At 44.4% G+C, this 22,525-nt stretch overlaps 1 protein-coding gene across 1 annotated transcript in view; it reads right to left on the bottom strand.

Annotated features, from left to right (window-relative positions):
- Window positions 1–22,525, bottom strand: part of LOC119159443 (uncharacterized) — a 50,055-nt gene that overhangs the window by 10,540 nt on the left and 16,990 nt on the right. The window contains exons 6-7 of the mRNA XM_037412201.2: window positions 19,247–19,418; window positions 9,141–9,425 (exon numbers count right to left, since the gene is read on the bottom strand). Coding sequence (XP_037268098.2) covers window positions 9,141–9,425; window positions 19,247–19,418 — 457 coding nt within the window. The remainder of the gene's footprint in view (window positions 1–9,140; window positions 9,426–19,246; window positions 19,419–22,525) is intronic.

Raw genomic sequence — 22,525 nt, 5'->3', positions numbered from 1 at the left:
AATACGAAGATTGCTTTTCGTCGTCATCGAAAATTCGGCAGATCCCAATCACGAAACATCGCATCATAACCGAAGAAAATGCCAGACCACTCCGTCAGAGTCCGTACAGGGTTTCGACGCGAGAACGTGAGGCCATGAAGAGACAAGTTGATGAAATGCTGCGGAATGACATTATCCAGCCGTCCAAGAGTCCATGGGCATCCCCCGTGGTGTTAGTGAAGAAAAAGGATGGGACACTACGTTTCTGCGTCGATTATCGCCGCCTGAACAAAATCACAAGAAAGGACGTGTATCCTCTCCCACGAATAGACGACGCACTTGATCGGCTCCATAACGCCAAGTACTTTTCGTCAATGGACCTCAAGACTGGCTATTGGCAAATCGAAGTCGACGAAAGAGACCGAGAGAAGACGGCGTTTATAACACCGGACGGCCTCTTCGAGTTTAAGGTGATGCCCTTCAGCCTTTGCTCAGCGCCTGCAACTTTTCAACGCGTTATGGATACAGTACTGGCAGGATTGAAGTGGCAAACTTGCCTTGTGTACTTGGACGACGTCGTCGTGTTTTCTTTGAGTTTCGACGAGCATCTTCGGCGCCTTGAAGCTGTACTTCAAGCCATCAAGACGTCCGGACTCACACTGAAGCCAGAAAAGTGCAGAATTGCGTATGAGGAGCTCTTGTTTCTGGGACACGTTATCAGCAAGTCTGGAGTTTGTCCCGATCCACGGAAAACAGCCGCCATCGCCGACTTCCCGCCGCCCACTGACAAGAAGGCCGTGCGCCGATTTCTGGGCCTGTGCGCCTATTATAGGCGGTTCGTGAAAAACTTCGCCCGCATCGCCGATCCTCTCACTAACCTTACCAAGGCCGACGTGGAGTTCAAGTGGGAAACGCCACAGGAACACGCTTTCCAGGAGCTTAAACATCGCCTCCAGACGCCTCCGTTACTTGCCCATTACGACGAATTCGCCGAGACAGAAATACATACTGACGCAAGCAGCGTAGGTCTTGGCGCCGTTCTTGTGCAGAGGGCTGACGGACTTGAAAGGGTTATTAGTTACGCCAGCCGATCGCTATCCAAAGCAGAAGCAAATTATTCCACAACAGAAAAGGAGTTTCTCGCCATCATCTGGGCTACGTCGAAATTTCGCCCCTACCTCTACGGCAGGCCCTTCAAAGTTGTTAGCGACCACCACGCCTTGTGTTGGCTAGCCACCTTGAAGGACCCTTCAGGTCGCCTCGCACGATGGAGCCTGAGACTTCAAGAGTATGACATTACTGTCATTTACAAGTCCGGCAAAAAACACTCTGACGCCGACTGTCTCTCTCGTGCGCCTGTCGACCAACCGCTACCCGACGACCCGGATGACGAGTACTTCTTGGGAACGATAACTACCGACGACTTCGCTGAACGACAGCGGGCCGACCCGGAACTTAAGGCCCTAATAGAATACCTCGAAGGCAGGACCGCCGAAGTCCCGAAGGTGTTCAAGCGCGCACTTGCGTCGTTCTTTCTACGAAACGGTCTTCTACAAAAGAAAAACTTTTCACCGCTTCGAGCTAAGTACCTCCTTGTGGTGCCTTCAGCTCTGCGACCAGAACTCCTGCAGGCCCTGCACGACGATCCGACGGCAGGGCACCTCGGTGTTTCTCGCACGCTCGCGAGGATACAAGGAAGGTACTACTGGCCACGTCTTACCACCGACGTCACTCGTTATGTGAGGACATGCCGGGAGTGTCAGCGACGCAAGACACCGCCGACAAGGCCAGCGGGACTTCTGCAGCCAATTGATCCACCTTGCCGACCCTTCCAGCAGATTGGTATGGACCTACTGGGGCCGTTCCCGACGTCGACTTTCGGAAACAAGTGGATCGTGGTAGCTACCGACTACCTCACCCGCTACGCCGAGACAAAAGCCCTGCCAAAAGGCAGTGCCTCCGAGGTAGCTAAGTTCTTCGTCGAAAATATCGTCCTACGTCACGGCGCCCCGGAGGTCCTTATCACCGACAGAGGAACGGCATTCACTGCCGACTTAACTCAAGCGATCTTGGCATACAGCCAAACAAACCACCGCCGGACGACAGCGTACCACCCACAGACCAACGGCCTCACCGAGCGGCTTAACAAGACGATCGCCGACATGCTGTCAATGTACGTCGATGTCGAACACAAGACGTGGGACGCCATTCTTCCGTATGTGACCTTCGCATACAACACGGCGGTGCAGGAGACGACGCAGATATCTCCATACAAATTGGTCTACGGAAGGAGCCCGGCAACGACGCTCGATGCCATGTTACCCAACGTCACCGACGAAGAAAACCTCGATGTGAAGAAAACCTCGACCTTCAACGCGCCGAAGAAGCCCGACAACTTGCGCGTCTCCGTATCAAGATTCAACAGACGACCGACAGCCACCGTTACAACCTCCGACGACGCTTCGTGGAATACCAGCCCGGTGAACGTGTTTGGGTGTGGACGCCGATACGCCGACGTGGACTAAGTGAAAAGCTTCTGCGACGGTACTTCGGACCGTACAGGGTGGTTCGGCGTCTCGGCCCACTTGATTACGAGGTTGTCCCAGACGGCATCACGAACTCTCAACGACGCCGATCGCGACCTGAAGTCATCCATGTCGCGCGCCTCAAGCCGTTTCATGCGCGTTAACAAACTGAACCAGTGTTTTTTGTATTGTACTTTATTCATTGTACTTGCATTATTATTGTACTTTCATCTTCAGTTAAAGCATCGGGACGATGCCTTTTTTCAGAGGGGGGCAATGCCACGTTCCATTTCCCAAGTTTTTGTTATCGTCCCAAAACACCACACGATTCTCAGCGCGAACCGCGCCTGCAGTTTTCCAGAAGGTTCCGGACTGTAGTAGATCATTTCGATAAGATCACGCCCACTGTGCGAACGGTGCAGATTGTTCTGGAACCTACGCCGCCGCCAGCGATAACGCTAGAACATTCGACGGCAAGAGTATAAATGCCGACGCGCTTCGCCGCTTGTCAGTTGTTGATCGAAGGCCGACGCTCCGTTCGCCGCTATCAGTCCGAGACTGCTATCTGTGCGAGACTGCTGCTGTAATTGGACTTTCCGTTTACCGGGCACAGGTTCGCCCAAATAAACAGTTAAATCCCAACACGAAGTCTCCTGTCTTCGGCCACGTCACGACCCCGTGACAATATAATGAATACTGGGGTGAATGACATGCTGCAGGAGTTAAGTATATAAGCGCATATCGTGAGCGCGTTGAGTGATCGCTGCTCTTTGAAACAAATATGAATTTTGTCTTGTAGCGCACATAAACACGTGCTTACGCTCACTGCGTGACTTCGCCGAGCAATGTCTCCATGAGAAATAACTTAAACAGAGGGCATAGAGAGGAACAGTGTGAAACTAAGATTGGGTAATGTAGTACGAGTTCAATATTGAGGAAGCAGTGTGATGAAAAGAGACAAGAAGACCTAATTGTTCCAGTGTTTTCAGTCTTTCCGTCGTGTCGTTTACATGAGAGAGCAAAGGTGACAAAAATATTAGGCCGAATGGAGAGCTGATTGAAAGCACATAGGAAAGGCCTAACCATGAGCCAGCAAAAGTAGGCCCACTTACATCTACTGAAAATAATGCAACACTTGTTACTAATGTGGAAAATTAAGAATGGACTACCTCATCAGAAATCGGAGGTACAAAAGGTATGCTACAGACTTGCAGTTGACCCGAATGGTCACATCTTTGCCTTCAACGCGTCTGCAAAATGAACTTGACAGAGAAATCTGCCTGTGGCTAGTGGTGCCATCTGAAAACACTTTATATGCTACTCCTCATTGCATGTAAAAAAAGACCTTAATTGTGGTTAATATGGTAGTTTTTACCTTTAACAAGCGTCTAAGTGTATCAGGAACTGGGATCATAGTAAGAATACATCGTGCTCTTAATAGTGCTACATTTGTTCTAAACAACTTGGCCACAGATAACACTATTAATACTAAGTTAAGAGTCGATTAGCCTTAACAATCACATCGAAAAAAATTCTAGAAATTTTTGTTGGAATGTAGGGAATTTTTGAGGGATAATCCAGAGATAAAACTTTGTTTTAGGGTGGCATCACTGGAAGTCAGCCACCAACTCTGCGGACAACGAAGGGTGAGTATACGCATTTTTTTCCTGTACATCGCCTCCCTTTGTTTAGAGCTCACTCCAACTCTGCAACGGTGGCTCGCGCCCACAGCGAACGCTTACTTTTCGTTGCCCTTTCCGAACACTATAGGCGAAGAGCGGTGTGGTGTGTTGGCACGTGGTTGTACTACGCCTGTACTATCGGCATCAAATGAAACGCGAACAGTGGAGCGCGTGGCACAAGCCTTATCAATGGCATAGTGCGCGCCGTCCACCACTCATTGACGCAGATAAGGCCCACACATCCGGTGTGGTAGCCCTGCACAATCCATCTATAGTGCAATATTTCTGCTCATGTTCCAGGTATGGTATTTGAAAGGAAGAAAATTTAAAGATACAGAGGTTAAACTACTGCAGCCTAAGGCGAGTATTGTAGCACGGTTTGTGATCACGGAATGCCCGGAAAAGTCAATTTATAGTAGACAAAAGTTAGTTCATAATGCTGGCACTTGCACGCTGTTTCACTTCGTGCCAGTAAAGCGAAACAATTTGTGGGCTCTCTTCCGAAGAAACACTCCGCATTTCAAGTAAAAATGAAGCCTTTTTGGGTCGTTTTCTGAAAGAAGGGTGTAGGTGAAGCAGCGCTGGCGAAGGAGATACGACAGTCATTTAAAAATCAACCACAAACCTATTATATTTCTCTTTATGATTTATCGTGCGAAGACACCGATTGCCCTGCGATGCTGAAGTAAAAGCAAGGAATTGCGAGTGATACAATCAAAAGCGCTTGGCACGCCCACGATTTCCACTATTGTCACCATACGAAAACCAGAGTAAAAACGGAGATAACGCAATCTAGGTGGATCGCGCAGTGCTTCCAAACCGGATGTGCATGCCTGTCGGTGGTAATGACTGGACGGCCAACACTATACTGTTTCTAATGCTTGAAACACGCGCTCCGCTGTTAGGGTTTCATTTGACGCCGATAGTACCTCTCGAAGACAACGCGAGCGGAGTTGGCCCTCGCTCGAGCGATTGGGCCCTGTTGTCTCTGATCGTGAGAGAGCGCAGCATAGTCTCGAGGATCCGTATACCTCAGCGGCGTGTAAGCGGGATCCCCCCCCCCCCCCCCCCCCCCAGAGACGTGCTCGCGGAACCCTTTGTGTTTTACTTTTCGCCAACGGCGTGGTGGGTAAGCATTGCTTGCTTTCCCGCCGCCTTTGTGAATGGGCTCTGTACTACGTTTTTGGTGTTGCCGCTGGCAATGAGGTGTTCAAACGTGTGTGAGAACAGTACTGTGTACTTGCCACGCTGCGCTCTGCGCCTTGGCTGTCCGAACGCGCCTGTGCAGCGGCGTTAGTGACGCGAGGCGACGGTGAACGCGGTCCTGCGGCTCGCTAAGACCGAACCCACGCTATAGCCACACTCCTGCGGGATACGTGTACACAACAGTTTCAATATTCTTGTATGCACTCCAATGTACGACTTTCGACCCTAAATTCTTTTTATTTTTCTTGACTTTTTCGTTATTCTCTTTTTGAAATTATTTTCACACCGATATTCAATGTAACCACCTACTTCAGCGCCACTGCACGTGTGCATGTAGTACAGTGGAGTGTCGTCTGTACTTCTTTAGGTACAGGGTAACATTTTAAGTACGGTAATTTTGAACGTCACATGGAATAATTTCTAAAAATTGGTCGGCCACACCGGTGGAACTGTGTAGAAACGTGACGGCCTCCTACTTTCAATACAGGTATGCATTCCCACCTAGTGCAGTTACCATAAAATTAATTAGTCAATTTTAGTGAACAGCGCAACCAACAGCGATCATTGGTATCGGTCTTTGTGCCCTCTTGGACATTGAAGGAATCTGAGGTGAATTTTGCGTAGCTTACGCCGCTAAATTTAGAAATACCATGATGCTTTATTCGGTGTAATTCTCATTATTAAAGAGAACCTTCGACGCAAAAATTTTGGTATGTTTGTACATTTGCCTGTTTGTCCATCCTTAACGGTACCCTAAATGGCACCAAAGTGACCAAACGATACTCCAAACAGCCGACCCCACCCGCAGCGCACACCAATATTGCTCAAGAACAGCGTTGATACTTGTGCGATTGTCAGTTAAAAAGCAATCATCACGCATATTTCAGGCACCACAACAACACTTTAATAATGTGTATGTGTATCTTTTACTAGAAAAGGCATACATAGGCAATCTTAAGGATCGTAGCCTTTATAACGCTGCGCTGGCCATGCAACGCTTACACGAAATGGCAAGCGTTTCCATCGCTTTGCTAAGACGACACGGTGGTGGCACCTACCCATAGCTTTGCTTTCTACACCTTATCAGCTCTGAGACGGGCACGCACGACGCGCGCCCTGTTTTCCAGGATAACTGCTAGATATCGCTCATGTCTCACGTATGACGTGACTCGATGCGCTCGTTCGCCTCTACTGCACGCTCGAAGAACTCTAACGCAGCGCCTCCAGAATACCATTCACCGAGTTTCTTGTGCAGAACATCAAATAAACGTTTTTAAATGCGAAGCATTTCTTAGCGAACATCAAGATTATCTATCTATCTATCTATCTATCTATCTATCTATCTATCTATCTATCTATCTATCTATCTATCTATCTATCTATCTATCTATCTATCTATCTATCTATCTATCTATCTATCTATCTATCTATCTATCTATCCGTCTACGACTTTTAGTTCTCCTGGCTGTCTGGATAATAATATCAATACGAAACTTGGTATGGCATAACATGACTGTATGACGAGCATATTTCACTAGTCATAACATGAAAATCATGACATGTATGTCATGAATGTCATGAGTTACATGTGATGGTCTTACTGCTTTTGCAGTGGTCTCGTTCACAAATGACATGTTGCAAAACTGCTCTGGTATGACATGATTGCTTGGCAAACACAAGTGACAGACCCTAACATAAATATTATGACATGCGTGTCATGTAACAACATGACTACATGCCAAGCTCATGATGCGCTCGCGGCCGTTTCGCTAGCGTCACATATACACAATTTGGTTCTACGGCACGTGAATGGATGACGAAAGTATGAGACTGGTGCAAATATGATAAACATGAGATGCGTGTCATGTAACAATATGACTACATGCTACGCTCATGATGTGCTCGCAGCCGTTTCGCTAGCTTCACACCTACCAAATTCGATATTACGTGACACGAACGGACGACATAGGTCAATAATACATCTAAACATGATAATCACGGCATGCGTGTCATGTAACAACATGACTACATGCCACACTCATGATGCGCTCGCGGCCCTATCGCTAGCTTCACATCTGCCAAATTTGGTATTACGTGACGTAAATGGATGACGAAGGTATCTGACTGGTGCAAACATGATAATCATGAGATGCGTGTCATGTGAGAACATGAGTACACGCTACAGTCAAGGCGCCAATACACTTCGACGTGACACGGCGCGCGTGGGTGCCGGTGTTCGTTTCATCATGTCACGCCGGCGTAGCCACGCCAGGTGCCAGTCCTGCCCAAGGAGGATTAAAAAAAATTTCAACTTTTTTTTAAACCTGGTTTGTCCTGCCGCATACTCGCAGGCGCGCGCCACGCTGCGTTGCTTTGACGCATGTGCATTTCAGTGCGTACGGCATCCCTCCGTCACGAAAAGAGGCAGTCACAGTGCTGTCGGCGCGAAATGCAGCATGTCGCATTTCGCGCCGGTTGCCGTCGGGTCGCATACGGCGTGAGGCTATAGACTTTTCGCGTTTTGCCAACGTATAGCGTCGCTGTGCCCAGCGCGCGCGCGCGTCAACGTCACGTTGGAGTATATTGGGCCCTTCATGATGCACTCGCGGCCGTTTCGCTAGCTCTACATATATCAAATTTAGTGTTACGTGACGTCAATGAATGACAAAGGTATATCACTGGTACAAGCATGATAACCCTGACACGAGTGTCATATAGGAACATGACAACATACCACGCTCATAGCGTGCTCGCGGCCGTTTCGCTAGCTTCACATATACTAATATTGGCATTACGTCACGTGAATAAATGACGAAGGTAAACGACACATCCAAACATGATAATCATGACACGGAGCTCATGTATGGCACAATTTACGTCCGCCTCGTAACGTCGAGCTGAATTTAAAATGACATATCAACCTTTCTCATTCGTACTTCGCATATCATCGATTCCCACTGTACGAGGGATCTGCCAATTTTTTTTTTTTACACTCTCTCCAGACGCAAGAATACTGCCTTTTGACGAAATTTGCAGTGCAACATGCAGATACGGGGCCAATTTTTTTGTATGTGAACGTGACAACAAATATCGACCATTATTTGGTGGCAGTATTTTGGCACAAGAAGCTTAAAGAGGCTATAACATCCAATTTTCGATTACAAACTGTGCTATGTGGGTGAATACTTGAGCACGCACAAATCAGCTGGAAAACAGTCATTATGAATATTTTTACAAACACGGGAAGGGTCGGAGCGTCGGGCGACACTGGCGCATTCGCGAGTTTTGCGTAACAATGAGCTGGTTGTGCGAGCGTGTTCCTTTCGGAGAGCGATACTGTTCCGTCGTCAGCTGCGAGGTGTTTGAGCTTTTTTCGGTTAGCAGTGAAAGTAAACGATATGCAGTGGTTGAAACTGTCATAGAGAACCGCTCCTTGCTTCACAGGCGTCATGGCAAAATGGTGGTTTTACAACCGGCAAGTCGGCGACCTATAAGACCTGTTTTCCACTGAAATAATATTTTCTTACTTACTTCTTACATCTCTATCATCACAATGGGCATTCTACTTTCAGGTTTCACTGAAAATTACAAATCATTGGGTGACCTTTTTATTTTTAGGCCGTTGGGCCTAATCACTTTGAAGTAAGCTGGTGCATGACGTGTACAAGTTAAAAACTAAACGCTATGATGCTCCATGACTGAGAGTGAAGATAAATAAGTGCGACATGTGGTGGATGAGCGAGATTACCTTCATCCTGGCGCCAGCTATTGGGAAACCGACGTTCTCGCAGGACAATTCTCCTTTCGGAGGAAGAGTCATGCATCCTCCAGCTTCGGTCATGCCGTATATATTGCGAAGTTCTGCCAACTGGAAAGTATTAATCAGCTCTTCCGCCAGTCCTGGCGGTGGTGTAGATGCGACAAGCACAATCCTTCGAAGCGTTCTTCTCAAAACTTTGTCCCAGTCCTTTGTGGTTTTCATAAAATCCAGTATCCTTCTTATCCTTGAAGAGATGGTAATAATAGTCACTGCCTGAAAGAGATGGAGAAATTAGTGCGTCAGATACGGATGCCTGCGCCATTGGGTAAGTTAATTGCTCAACCCCACGCCCTCACAGACCAGGAAGCAATGCGAGCCGTGGTGCATTTGTTAAAGGCAGCGGCACTGTGCGAAAGGTAAACCGTGGCACGCTGCAGCGCGCGTGTGTGTGTTTGTGTGTGTGCGCGCGCCGACAAATCTTCTAGGGGCGAAGCTGCTTACGCCATGGGTCTTATGTCCCGCGTTTGTAGTTGTGCTCACCTCTCGTTTAGTCCTCAGAATGTCCACTGGATGGCGGCACTTGTGTATGATAAATATATGATGAAAAGATGCGAGATGGCGGTACTTGGACTGTTCTTTAGATGGATGGACGGATGGACAGACAGACGGACGGACAAGCGCACAGACGCACGGCCGCTTCGCCCCGCTTATCATCACTCACTCTGTGGATATGCTGCGATTGTTTTTGTTCTTCTTTTTCTATCCCTCTCTTGTTTTCACATGTTCCCCTTTTGACATGTAAGGTAGCAAATGCCGATTTGCCTTTCTTTCTTTCTTTACTTCCTTCTTTCTTTCTTCCTTTCTTTCTTCCTTTCTTTCTTTCTTTTTTTTCTTTCTTTCTTTCTTTCTCCTCCATTGAATGTTCAATGAACTCATGAATTATGACCAAGTAACTTTTCTTTTTTTTGAGCTGAGTATGCATACTTAAATTTCGTCGTGCACATGCTGAAGGTTAATTTCTGGGGTTCAGTTAAATTACTGGGGCGTCGGAGTGATACCTGCTGTGAAGGAGGCCTTCAAAAATGAGACATTGCGAATCCTTTTATTGCAATAGCAACTATGCGGGCACAGGAATCAACGAGACAGAGACAGCATCCTTGCTTCGGGCCGGCTGTTCTAATCTGAGCCTCTTGTTCGTCCGCCTTGCTTAACTGCCCCAGCATCTGTCTCGGTCGTGACTCAAGACACTCGGCCATGCCTGCAAGCGCGCCTAGTCGACGGCAATGCAAGGAACTTATAGACTTTACAGTATCTTTCGGCTTAACTCAAATTGTTCATGGTGCCACCAGGTTGAATGCTGTTCTCGATCTCGTATTTTTAAGCTCCGACCTTTCGGATAAAGGCTTTGACTATGAAATAATTGATGGCCTGTCTGACCATCAGGCTGTTCTCGTTTCCCTCGCATGCGTAATCAATAAACCGCGATATGTTTTCACTTCGTTTGCTGACTTTGAACGTGCGGATGACCTTTCTGTTTTAGACGCTTTGGCGGATGCGTACGATGACTTTGTGCTACTCAGCGCTTCAGGAGACATTGATACACTAACTACCACTTTTGAAAATCTAGTAAAATCATGCATTTCAGAGTTTATCCCTACAAAGACTAAAAAGAAAAACACTGATGTTCCCTGGATGACCCGCGATCTTTTACACTTATCTCGTAAAGTCCGAAGACTTCGGCGCTGCAAATCATCGAGCAATCCAGAAAGCATTATCAGGTTTACTGAGGCCAAGAGGGAACTTCGAGAGCAGCAAAATATAGCTAAAGATTTCTTTTTTCGTGTTCAACTTCAAAGTTTGCTATCCGACAATCCCCGCAAGTTCTGGCGCTCGGTCCTGCCTCGCGATGCTTCTTGTAATTCTTTCAAAATAAACGATAGAATCATTGATGATCCGGCGGAAATTTTGAACAATTTTAATTCGTTCTTTCAGTCTGTCTTTACAGTCGACAATCTGGTTGTTCCTTCTTTTTCCACCTTGAATCCAACGTCTCCAATCAGTGATGTAGTGATCACTGAAGAGGGCGTGTTAAATCTCGTACTTAATTTGGACACTAAAAAGTGTAATGGACCCGATGGTATCCCCAACATGTTTCTCGTTCGCTACTCCCTTTGGACCTCTCAATACCTTACAATAATTTTCAATAAATCCGTAAAATCTGGAACCGTTCCCAGATCTTGGAAAAACGGCAAAATAGTACCTTTACATAAATCTGGTGACAAGCAAGTTTTCAGCAATTACAGGCCCATCTCTCTTACCCCTCATTCCTGCAAGCTATTAGAGCATATTATATACAAACATATTATTGCATTTCTCGAATCTAACAATTTGTTGTCTAGCTTCCAACATGGATTCAGACGAAGTTATAGTACTGTTACGCAGCTGACCGAATTCGTGCACGACATTTCTAGTAATATGGACATTGGTAATCAGGTTGACGCACTATTCATCGACTTTTCGAAAGCGTTCGACACTGTACTTCACTCTAAATTACTATGCAAATTAAATGCCATATTAAACAACCCGCAACTAGTTACCTGGATTTCTAATTTTCTTTCTGAGCGCTCGCAATACGTTTGTTATAACTCAACTGACTCCGACATTGTTAGTGTTAATTCAGGCGTTCCACAAGGTTATGTACTTGGCCCGTTACTGTTTCTACTGTACATAAACGATTTGCCTAATAACGTCACCTGTGAAATTCGTCTGTACGCGGATGATTGTGTTTTGTATGAACCCATCGACTCTCCTGAAGCCCATTATCGTCTAAATGACTCATTACTAAATTTTGTGAATGGTGTGCAACCTGGCAAATGAGTATAAATTTTAACAAATCTGTGCTTATGTCTTTCACGAATAGTAAGTCCCCTTCCTGCTTCACGTACTCGTTTAACGGATCCACCTGAAAAAAAGTAACAGAATACAAATATCTTGGTGTTGTTCTTTCTAGCAATTTATCTTAGTCTCAGCATATTAACCTTATCTGCACAAAATCTTTAAAAAAGTTAGGTTATTTAAGACGAACACTGTCCCAATCCCCCAAAAGCACTAAATTACTAATGTATAAAACACTGATTCGTCCTATACTTGACTACGCATGCCCCGTATGGAATCCACACAAGCAGGGTGAAATCGATAGAATTGAGGCTATTCAAAAAAAAGCTATCAGATTTATTTGTAACCACTATGATCGCTACTTTTCACCTTCCCTTGCCCTGTCTTCTCTTGAACTAACCACATTACGCATGCGCCGTCTAAAAGATTCTATGAAACTGCTTTACTGTTTTATTAACTCGGTCTATCGCATGTCCCACAATACCTACATCTCATTTGCCTCGCCGTCCACAACTAGAAGTAATCACCACCTTAATATCAAGCCTTACCATTGTCGAACTAACACATTCAAATTTAGTTTTTTTCCTTTCACTGCCGAAATGTGGAATCAACTGTCCGGTGATATTCGCTCCCTTCCGCTGGAAAATTGTTTACTTGCCCTTGCTGATTTGCGTTAAGTGTTCTTTTGTTTTATTGCTCTGTTGATCTGTTTGTTTGTTATTTTTTTCTTTTTTCATTCTGCAAATGCTCACTCCTGCCATAGCCCCAAATTGGGGGCTGCAGTATGTATAAATAAATAAATAAATAAATAAATAAATAAATAAATAAATAAATAAATAAATAAATAAATAAATAAATAAATAAATAAATAAATAAATGTTTCTGGTGAACGGGCTTGGCGCCATCGCGGTGGCTAGGACCCCACTGCAACATGGAAGGATAAGCGGGAAGCGGCTCTGGTGAACGAAACTGGCGGTCCGAGCCACGCAGTGAGGTCGCGTAAGCTTGAAAGATGCATGGGGTGGCCGGCCTTTGCTATGTCTCGAAGGAAGTGGCAGATGCTAATTACGAGGAGGAGATTGCCGGATCCGCCAACGAGGGCTCACAGTCGCTGGCTTGTTTTTTCGGTGCTGCTTTTCGCTCACGTTCGCATCATCACCAACACCGGAAGGTTGTTCAGCGCATTTGTGAGCAGAAAAGATTCTTTCGAGGTGTCGTCAGAACTAAGGAGTGCGTTTCTTTCGCCACTGTCTCTGCGTCAGAAATGAAGTGCGCACAGTCTGTTGCGTCAACGTTTGGTGGCTCTGTCCACATGGTACACCGGGTAGGGCAGGATGCTCGAGAAAAGACGGCAGCACGTTTACATGCGATGATATCAGCGTCCTGGGCTCATACAAGTCCATTCCGCCGACCCTATGCCAGACACCTCTAATGTGCTGCAAGCCCTCTTCTTTTTTCAGCTCTGTTCGGACTATTTGAGGCTGCTTCTTCGTTTTTTCCGCTCCTCTTCTTATATCTTCCTGCTCATTCAGCACGAGGTGGCCATCGGTACATGCAGCCAACGATTGTAGTTTGAAATCGTGGATGTAGCTCTGATGAGTGGAAGAAGTTGGAGATGGTCATGGAGTCGTCCACCTTCTCAATTGGTAACGTGTCATGCATTGGATGCGTAGGCTCGTTCAAGTCCCGAAGGGGAGATGGTATTGGGGCCGATCTTACAATCTCCTAGCCGTTTAGATATTGCTATCAATACCAAAATTGGTATGGCATAACAATACTGCATGATGAGCAAAACTGACTAGTCATAACATGAAAATTATGACATGTATGACATGAATGTCATTATATACATTTCATGACCTCACTGATCTCGAGGTGGTTTCGTTCACATGACATGTTGCGAAACTGGTAACCTGATGACATGACTGCATGCCGAACAAAAGTGAGAGACTCTAACGTGGAAATCATGACATAATTGTCATGTAAATTATGGCTACACGCCACGCTCATGGTGCGCTCGCGGTCGTTTCACTAGCCTCGCGCATACGATATTTGGTATTACGGGGCGTAAATGGATGACAAGGTATCTGAGTGGTGCAAACATGATTGTCATGAGATGTTTGTCATGTAAACACATGACCACATTCCACGCTCATGATGCATTCACGGCCGTTTCTCTAGCTTCACGTGTACCAAACTTTGTATTACGTGATGCGAACGGACGACGAAGGTAATTGACACGCACAATCATGATAATCATGGCATGTGTGTCATGTGAAACATGACTACATGCTACGCTCATTGTACACTCATGGTATTTCGCTAACTTCCCCTATACTAATTTTGGCATTACGTGACGTGAATATTACTGGTACAAACATGATAATTATTACGTACGTGTCTTGTAAAAATATGACAACGTACCACGCTCATGAAGCGCTCGCGGCCGTTTTGCTAGCTTCACATATACCAAATTTGGTATCACGTGACGTGAATTGACGATGAATGTAAGTGCACGTCCAAACATAATAATCATGACATAGAAGTCACGTAAGGCATAATTTATGCCCGCCTCGTAACGTTGTTCTGATTTTAAAGTGACATATCATCCTTCCTCATTCGTGCTTCGCATATCATCGATTCCCACTATACGTGGGATCTGCCAATGTTTTACCTGGACAATTGCGCTGTAGTTATAGGGTGCACGCAGGTCACCTCACTCGCTGGAGTATCTCCATAAAAAAAGCACGCTTTTCAAACACAGTGAAGTAACTGTTTTGACATCAGTTCTTCGGGCTCATCCTGCAAATTCCTGTGCGTGTACACATGATTTGGTGCGCCCTTTGTGTTTGCGCAGCACATTGAGTGTTGAGCTGTGAGCACTATTAGCTATTCCTGTGTGTGTGCTTTTTGCACGTTCTTTATTCTTACGCAACGCGCTCCACGTTTCGATGTGGGTGCCGCTTTTCGTGAGACATTCCAATTTGTTTCTATCGCATTCATTGTTTCTCCCTTGCGGTGAAACTGTGACTTTTTAGTACAATTTTGTTACTGTAACAACAATAATCAATCAATAAACTATTTCATGAATCAATAGATCAATTAACCAATCAGTCAATTTTTTAACGTGCCAGGAACGACCCTGCAGGAGGTCTTAGTGCAGGCGAACGCAAATATAAAACAATACAAATAAACAGTGCAATGCGTATTGTTTCAAAGGTCTCTTCAAAAAACTCTTGTGGAAAGTCAAATAAAGAGTGAAAATACACAGAAAAAAGAAATCAGCGAAAATGGCAAGGGTACAAAGACAAAGCGAGAATCATAGAAAAGAAGTGAAAATAAAGGGGAATAAACACAACTATGTAGAAACCTTTCTCAAAAAACTGAAAGGGAAGAATCTGTACATTGTGAAAAACTATGCCAAGACAGTGCAGAGCTGAAATAAAAACACTGGCAGCGGACTGTGAAAAATATCAAGATCTTGAAAGTTCAAAGAAATCGGCAGGTACAAGAAATGGTCGATTCTTCTTCGCTAACTTACGCAGAACCGGAAAATTATGACAACATAAAAGTAAAGGACAGGATGGCATACTGTGAACTGAGAAGTTATGGGCAGGATAGCATATTGTGAACTAGTTTGTAAAGAAATAGTAAATCAGTGCGGTTTCGTCGGCAGTGAAGCAGTGGCAACGATAATAATCTGGCAGTGTTATAACAAGATCCACCGTTATTTTAAGCAAAATGATGATTGTAAATGTCTAGTAGTGTTTTTGAACTCGCACAATGGCGTCAATGGCAGATTTAGCAATGTAATTTCAAATAACAGATGCTTGTTCAAGTTGAGCAAGACATATGGCGGTGTACAATTTGTGGAGGGCTGTAAAAGAACTGAATTGCCGAGTGGTTTTGCAAACACAACCGAGAGAATGAATGTATCGCGTGAGAGTACCTTCGGTGTGAACAGAAAAACTGAGCATGCTATCAGAAAGAACTCATATACGTTACATAACGGCACGGTTTAGACAGAATATGGAAATTACACGATGGATGTTTTGCTAGATATATTCATGAATTTGGTCTTTGAGGTATTCAGGTTGTGACACCATTCAGAGAAATAACACAAATTTGCTACAGCAAACGGCAGTCGGCAACTGAATTAATTTCCTTAAATATCTCAAAGTCATCAGCATGCAAGAGAAAAGAAGAATAGCGAATCGCTAAATAAACGTCATCAACAAAACTTGAAAATAAGAGTGGGCCTAATACCGACCGTTGAGAGACTCCACTAGTAACTTTTTACAACGAAGACGTTTGGCCATTCACGGCAAAATAACATGGTCCATTAAGCAGATAGCTCTGCAAGAGATTCACAATAGAGGAGTAAATATCAATGTTGGCATGTTTAACCAAAAATAGAGAATTGCTGGCTACGTCAAAAGCCTTGATCAGGTCACAGTAAACTGCGAGAAATAGGATGAATAGGAGAACAGATTTGCGCCATACTTTAGTGGCCAGGGGTAAAACCGTTCTGATTAGGAATCAATGAAATATTCACGCTAACGTAAAATATGTTGTGAAGAGCCAGATGAAATATCTTCGATGTGGCACACAGTAGAGAAATCGGGTGGTACTTAAAAAGATCAGTCTTGCAGTTCGACTTAAACACTGGACAACAAACCCAGTTTGTTGTCCAGTGTTTAAGGAACTGGGAAATATGGAAGCATTCAGACAGTTAAATATTGTAGTCAGTACTGGGCCAAATATGCTACCATAAGCTTTTAGTATAGCAGAACGGATGCCTGAGGAAGGTTTTAAGCGCTTAATGCATGAGCAGGTGAGCTTTTCATCCAGCAATAGACCATTAGGTGTGCTAACTGTCTTAAGTGGTCGTACTACCTAAGTCCTAGAGAGTCAGGTCTTACAAACAGATGAAAAATGCGTGGCAAAACTACTAGCGACGGCATGCGCTTCGACACTGTCCGAGTGCATGGTAGCCTGGACTCCCCACTTATGCTAGATCGTTTGCGTACATACTTGCAAAACTGAGCTGGCCTGTTACAAAAAAAATTCTAATAATGCAAGGTATAAAATTTGGTCCCGTTTATATAGGCATTTCAATAAAGCTCGGAAATAGCTGAACTCTTCCTACCACTTGCTGAATGGAAAACATTTAGCGTTCCCGTGTGTGCTATCTTTACGCTTCAGTGCACTTATAATTTAAGGGGAGAACCAAGAGGTATATCTACGATGTGTATATTGTGGTATAAAATTACGCATGCTCCTTGACACAAGCTCCGTAAATTCCTTCACTTGTTCAGCACCATTTGGTTTGTCGGTAGCTTGTGACCAATCAACGGCTGACAAGTAATGATAAAATCCCGGGTATAGTTCCCTCTCTTGAACGCAAATCTTGAAGAATGTTTAAAATGAATACTGTGTAGCTCATTGTTTCGGCTCATACAGATAATCGTACATGAAGTGGTGGGTGGAATTTGTCAGGACGAACAAGAGAGATGTCGGAGCGTGCAATTTCAATGGGTTTAGCGGACAGAGGTCTACGACGTTGTCTTTTCAATTGACGACCGTGTTATGTTGCAGTCGAAAATTAAACGGCTGAAATATCTAAGAGTAGGCTGCACCCTTCCTCGATGAAAGGACTATAATAAGAAGCGTTAAGCGTGCTCCAGTCAATTCCAGGTACACTGAAGTCACCCAGAGCAACTGTGCCCACAATGAGATGAAAACACACGTTCAATGAAAGACATGACACAATGAAACAAGGCAGGGAAATGCTGGGTGCTAAATAGAAACATGCAATCAACAATTTTTCTCGGCGCTCAGGGCAGATATCTAACCAAATAGATTCTTTGAAAGAGTCCGTGCTTGTCTTTCGGTCTAAGAGATTTCAGTGAACTGCCAGTGGCAATCAGCATGCCACCGCCTTTCTTTTGGGTTTCACTGAAAACTATAGGCTGTTGCGGATTGTGGTGAAAGTCAAAACAAAAAAAGTCAGATGAGGAAATTTCAGGGCCAAGCCGGATTTCAGAAACAGCGATATTAGGAAAAGAAGACGAAATAACATTGGTGAAAAACTCGTTGGTCTTCGCTCGTAGACCGCAAGCATTGTGGCACACAGTGTTCACGTTACACGGCAATTTTGACACTTGACATCAGCTGAGAGGGCTGAAGCGGTCGTCGTGCAGCACTCCACGAAACAATTGAAGAGGCATCCCTGAGGCAGCATCGAAGCGTGATTCAAGCGCTGTAAAGTGACATTGTAAACCTTGATGTAAAACGATTAATAGGTCTGAAATTCAGTTTAAAAGCACCGGCAAGAGATGAAAGACAGATCCTTTAAAGTAATATGTTTTCTGATGTCGGCAGCACTGGTGTCCGGGCTCAGCTTAGAAAGAAAAATGACCTTGGACCGCTGGGGCCGATGTGGCCGTTGAGCAACAGAAAGATCCAAAGAGGTCATTGGCTCAAACACGAGGCAGGTTTCATCTTTCTATCACATTCAAGTGGAAAAGGAGCCACTAGTGCTTGTCGTTCTGTGTTTTTTTACTTTGTGTTTGTGTTATTTGCGGCCAAAGCATGTCAGTAAGCAAGTACCAACTAGGCCAACAATCAGTATTGTTACAAGAGGCTGTCGCAGGAATCAAACTGCGTCGCTCGGACGTGTCTTGAGGTGGCCGTGAATTCGAAAGACAAGTACTATTGGAGAGAGGTAGTCCAGAGTGCGCAGGCGGCTTGGAAATCGCAAATAAGTCACCAATAATAATAATAATAATAATAATAATAATAATAATAATAATAATAATAATAATAATAATAATAATAATAATAATAATAATAATAATAATAATAATAATAATAATAATAATAATAATAATAATAATAATAATAATAATAATGTTATTACATTAACAATAATAATATTGTTAAATAAATGCATATCTTTATGCATTCATTGTTGTTTTCGTGTAAATGAAGTACACGTTCCCTAAATGTTGTATCTGCTTATGCCACATTTCACAAGTGAATGAATGAATGAATGAATGAATGAATGAATGAATGAATGAATACGGCAGCCCACCTCAAGCCCATTTCATACAGATGGGTGCTTTAAATAAATCAAAAAGTGATTGGAAATTGGGTAGAAGTTACATGTTCTGGCATTGAAAAATGTTGTTCAATACCTCACAATCCTTTATGACGTCGAAGACGTCAAGAGGTACAGCGTGGCACGTCTTGCTGACCACAATGGTGCATCCCCGGTGCAGCGCCGCAAGCCATAAGTAGACCATCGTGAGATAGCAGATGGCGCAGTCACCCAGCCAGATGTCATTCGAGGAAAACAGTTCACCGGAGCTAAGAGAAAACATGTTCAAGAAAACGGCTATAGCCCGAATCTTGTTGTGATCAATCGCTGTCACTTGCATATTCCAGGAAAATAAAGCACGGCTGATCCCTCCGTCATAAAAAAAACGGTATAGCGCAAAAGTGAAACGACCTTAGCAAAGGTAGCTGAGCATTTCGTTGCTTATTGATACATGAGAGCAAGTACAATGTCCATTGACGCTTCGCTGGTAAAGCACCATGTGACGCGGTTGCAACCAGGTTGTAGTGGTGAATTTCCATCCCCACGACTAACGCCCGTAATTATATTTTAACCATTGAAGTAGCCCAAGATATACCTGGATACAGCATGTCATGAGCCCTGTGCAACGATGGCATTAATTGGATCGGGTCCGGACCGGGCACGCTTTCGCGAGTTTGAAGCCTGGATCAGCCTCAGGCCTGATTCGGGCCCTTATTAGACCCGTGTCTCATGGTTATTGGTATTATCGCGTGCATACACTCTTTTGCTGTGTTTTTTATGGGGTCTAACGCCATGGTGCGACCCATGCTATGTGAGGCGCCCTATATAGGTCAGGGCTCCGGGTAGTTTAGAACACCATGAATGCATTAGCGTGTGTGGTAATTGCACAGTACAAGACGTCTACCATTTTGCTCCATCGTTGTGCTACATGTTCAGCAAACTCTTAGTTTCCACTACTTTGCGAAAGAAGCTCTTGTGTACTGTGTAAGGAAAGGCTTGTCAGGTGGTACTGCTGCAAGAGCAACTGCCTGTAGATTAATGTACACAATATGTGCGTGTATGTATCTTGGGAAACATTGCGCGTATGACGCTACGCTCTTATACCCACCGCTTGTTTTTCCCCCTGCGTGACTCCGTCGACTGGCCAACGTGACTTGTGGGTCAATAATATATCAGGAGCTGTTTTTCGCGCAGTTTAGGTGCCAGATGCGGAGTGACTCTCATCCCAGGCGCGCCAATCGATGCAAATGTCGTCAATTCTTCGTGGTAGCAAGGCAGTTTCAAATATTCAGCATCTGGCAATCAATATATATTTCAAATGCCCTTCGTATAGAGCATATTTTTGCTTATTTTTACAGCCCCTTTTGTCTTTGTCATACTTCGTAAGTAATTCGCAAGTGTCCTAATTGGTCGATATGCAAGCAAATGGCACTCAGACACGTGGAAGCGCTCGGGAAAAGTAAGAGCTCTAAGGAAGGTGATGATTACGATGATCGTTTGCTGCTGTACTTTTTGTAACAGGCAGATGTACCGGTACAGATGTATCACATTTTTTACCGCATAAATCTCTGAATGCTCCAGTCACACCCGGTGTTGAGGAACGTTTAATTATTTGAAACTTTTTCCTCCAGCTTCTGCCGTTTTCTGGATATTACAGAAAAAGTAAAACATAAAAACTGAAGACATGATTGCGAACGTTTCTAAAAAAATAGCTCATTCAGGTTGTACGTGCTTAGCTTAATTCTCCTTGGTGTCCGCAGAAATCCAACTTGCTTGCGTCACATAGTTTTGCGAGCTGCATAGTTTCTGCATTACCGCGACCTGAGAGGCCCACATACACTGCGTATCATGTTTGGAGTCTCAGCTGACTCTCTCATGTACTCAGTCCTGACCATGCTATCTTATTTTTGAATTTCAAAGAACCACTGCAAAGTATAATACCAAATCAAACCAAATCAAAATTGCAGACATCTACACTCAGAGTCCACATGAAGTGCATGTAAGCTGGGGCTGTTGAGTAGTAATAGCAAGTCTCTTGCTTTATTACAAAATAGGATAAACAAAAATCGAAATACTTGTCGCTTGGCTCGTCAAAGTGTGCCTGGCTTTTAAATGCGAAGCATTTCTCTGCGTGCGGCAAGCCCTTTTAGCCTATCTATCTATCTATCTATCTATCTATCTATCTATCTATCTATCTATCTATCTATCTATCTATCTATCTATCTATCTATCTATCTATCTATCTATCTATCTATCTATCTATCTATCTATCTATCTATCTATCTATCTATCTATCTATCTATCTATCTATCTATCTATCTATCTATCTATCTATCTATCTATCTATCTATCTATCTATCTATCTATCTGTCTGTCTGTCTGTCTGTCTGTCTGTCTGTCTGTCTGTCTGTCTGTCTGTCTGTCTGTCTGTCTGTCTGTCTGTCTGTCTGTCTGTCTGTCTATCTATCTATCTATCTATCTATCTATCTATCTATCTATCTATCTATCTATCTATCTATCTATCTATCTATCTATCTATCTATCTATCTATCTATCTATCTATCTATCTATCTATCTATCTATCTATCTATCTATCTATCTATCTATCTATCTATCTATCTATCTATCTATCTATCTATCTATCTATCTAACTTTTGAGCATGAAAACGTGATGTGCGCTGGGGACAGTTGCTTACCAAGGTATCGACAGGACAGCTTTATGTAACGCTATGCACCCTGGTGTTTTCCGGCCAGAAGCAGCTAAAGCGCGTTTTTTTTGCTTTATTCCATTTCGCAAGAAACGCATTTTGCAAAAGACTTGCTACTTCTACTCAACAGCCCCAGCTTATATGCACTTCATGTAGACTCCGAGCGTAGATCTCTGGCATTTTTTTTTCACTTTATGATGGTATTATACTATAATGAAGTTCTTTGCAATTCAAATCCCCCCCCCCTTCCCCCCTTGGCGTCCAACCTCTAAGTACTCGCGAAACGACGAAAAGTGCCCAGTGCCCTACCCACTGATAATGCCCCGCAACTGCCTCCGATGGCTCACTCCTAATAACAAAGACTGAGCGATGGATGCACTTGTGGGCCATTGTGCAAACGCGCCTTACATATTTCCCACGTATATGCCCTTCCGCTCCGTGCTCTCTGTTGGCCAAGCGGGTGGTGCTGAGTGCTCGAGAGAAGTAATGCGGCATGACGCAGTTGAAGCATGGCGTCTTAGATTGCGCGCCGGCACGCAAGAGCAGTGACCGAGCGTGCATCGGAGAGTCGCCGACACAGTTATGTTGCCTTTCGCCCAGTTAGCGCCCGACAGCTCGTTGTTGAAGTCGTGCAGCTTCCACATGCACCAAATATGTTTCACCACCGA

This window comes from Rhipicephalus microplus, chromosome 1 (genome assembly GCF_043290135.1).
Source record: "Rhipicephalus microplus isolate Deutch F79 chromosome 1, USDA_Rmic, whole genome shotgun sequence".
Classification (NCBI taxonomy): Eukaryota; Metazoa; Arthropoda; class Arachnida; order Ixodida; family Ixodidae; genus Rhipicephalus; species Rhipicephalus microplus.
This window is presented reverse-complemented; position numbering and strand designations above follow the sequence as displayed.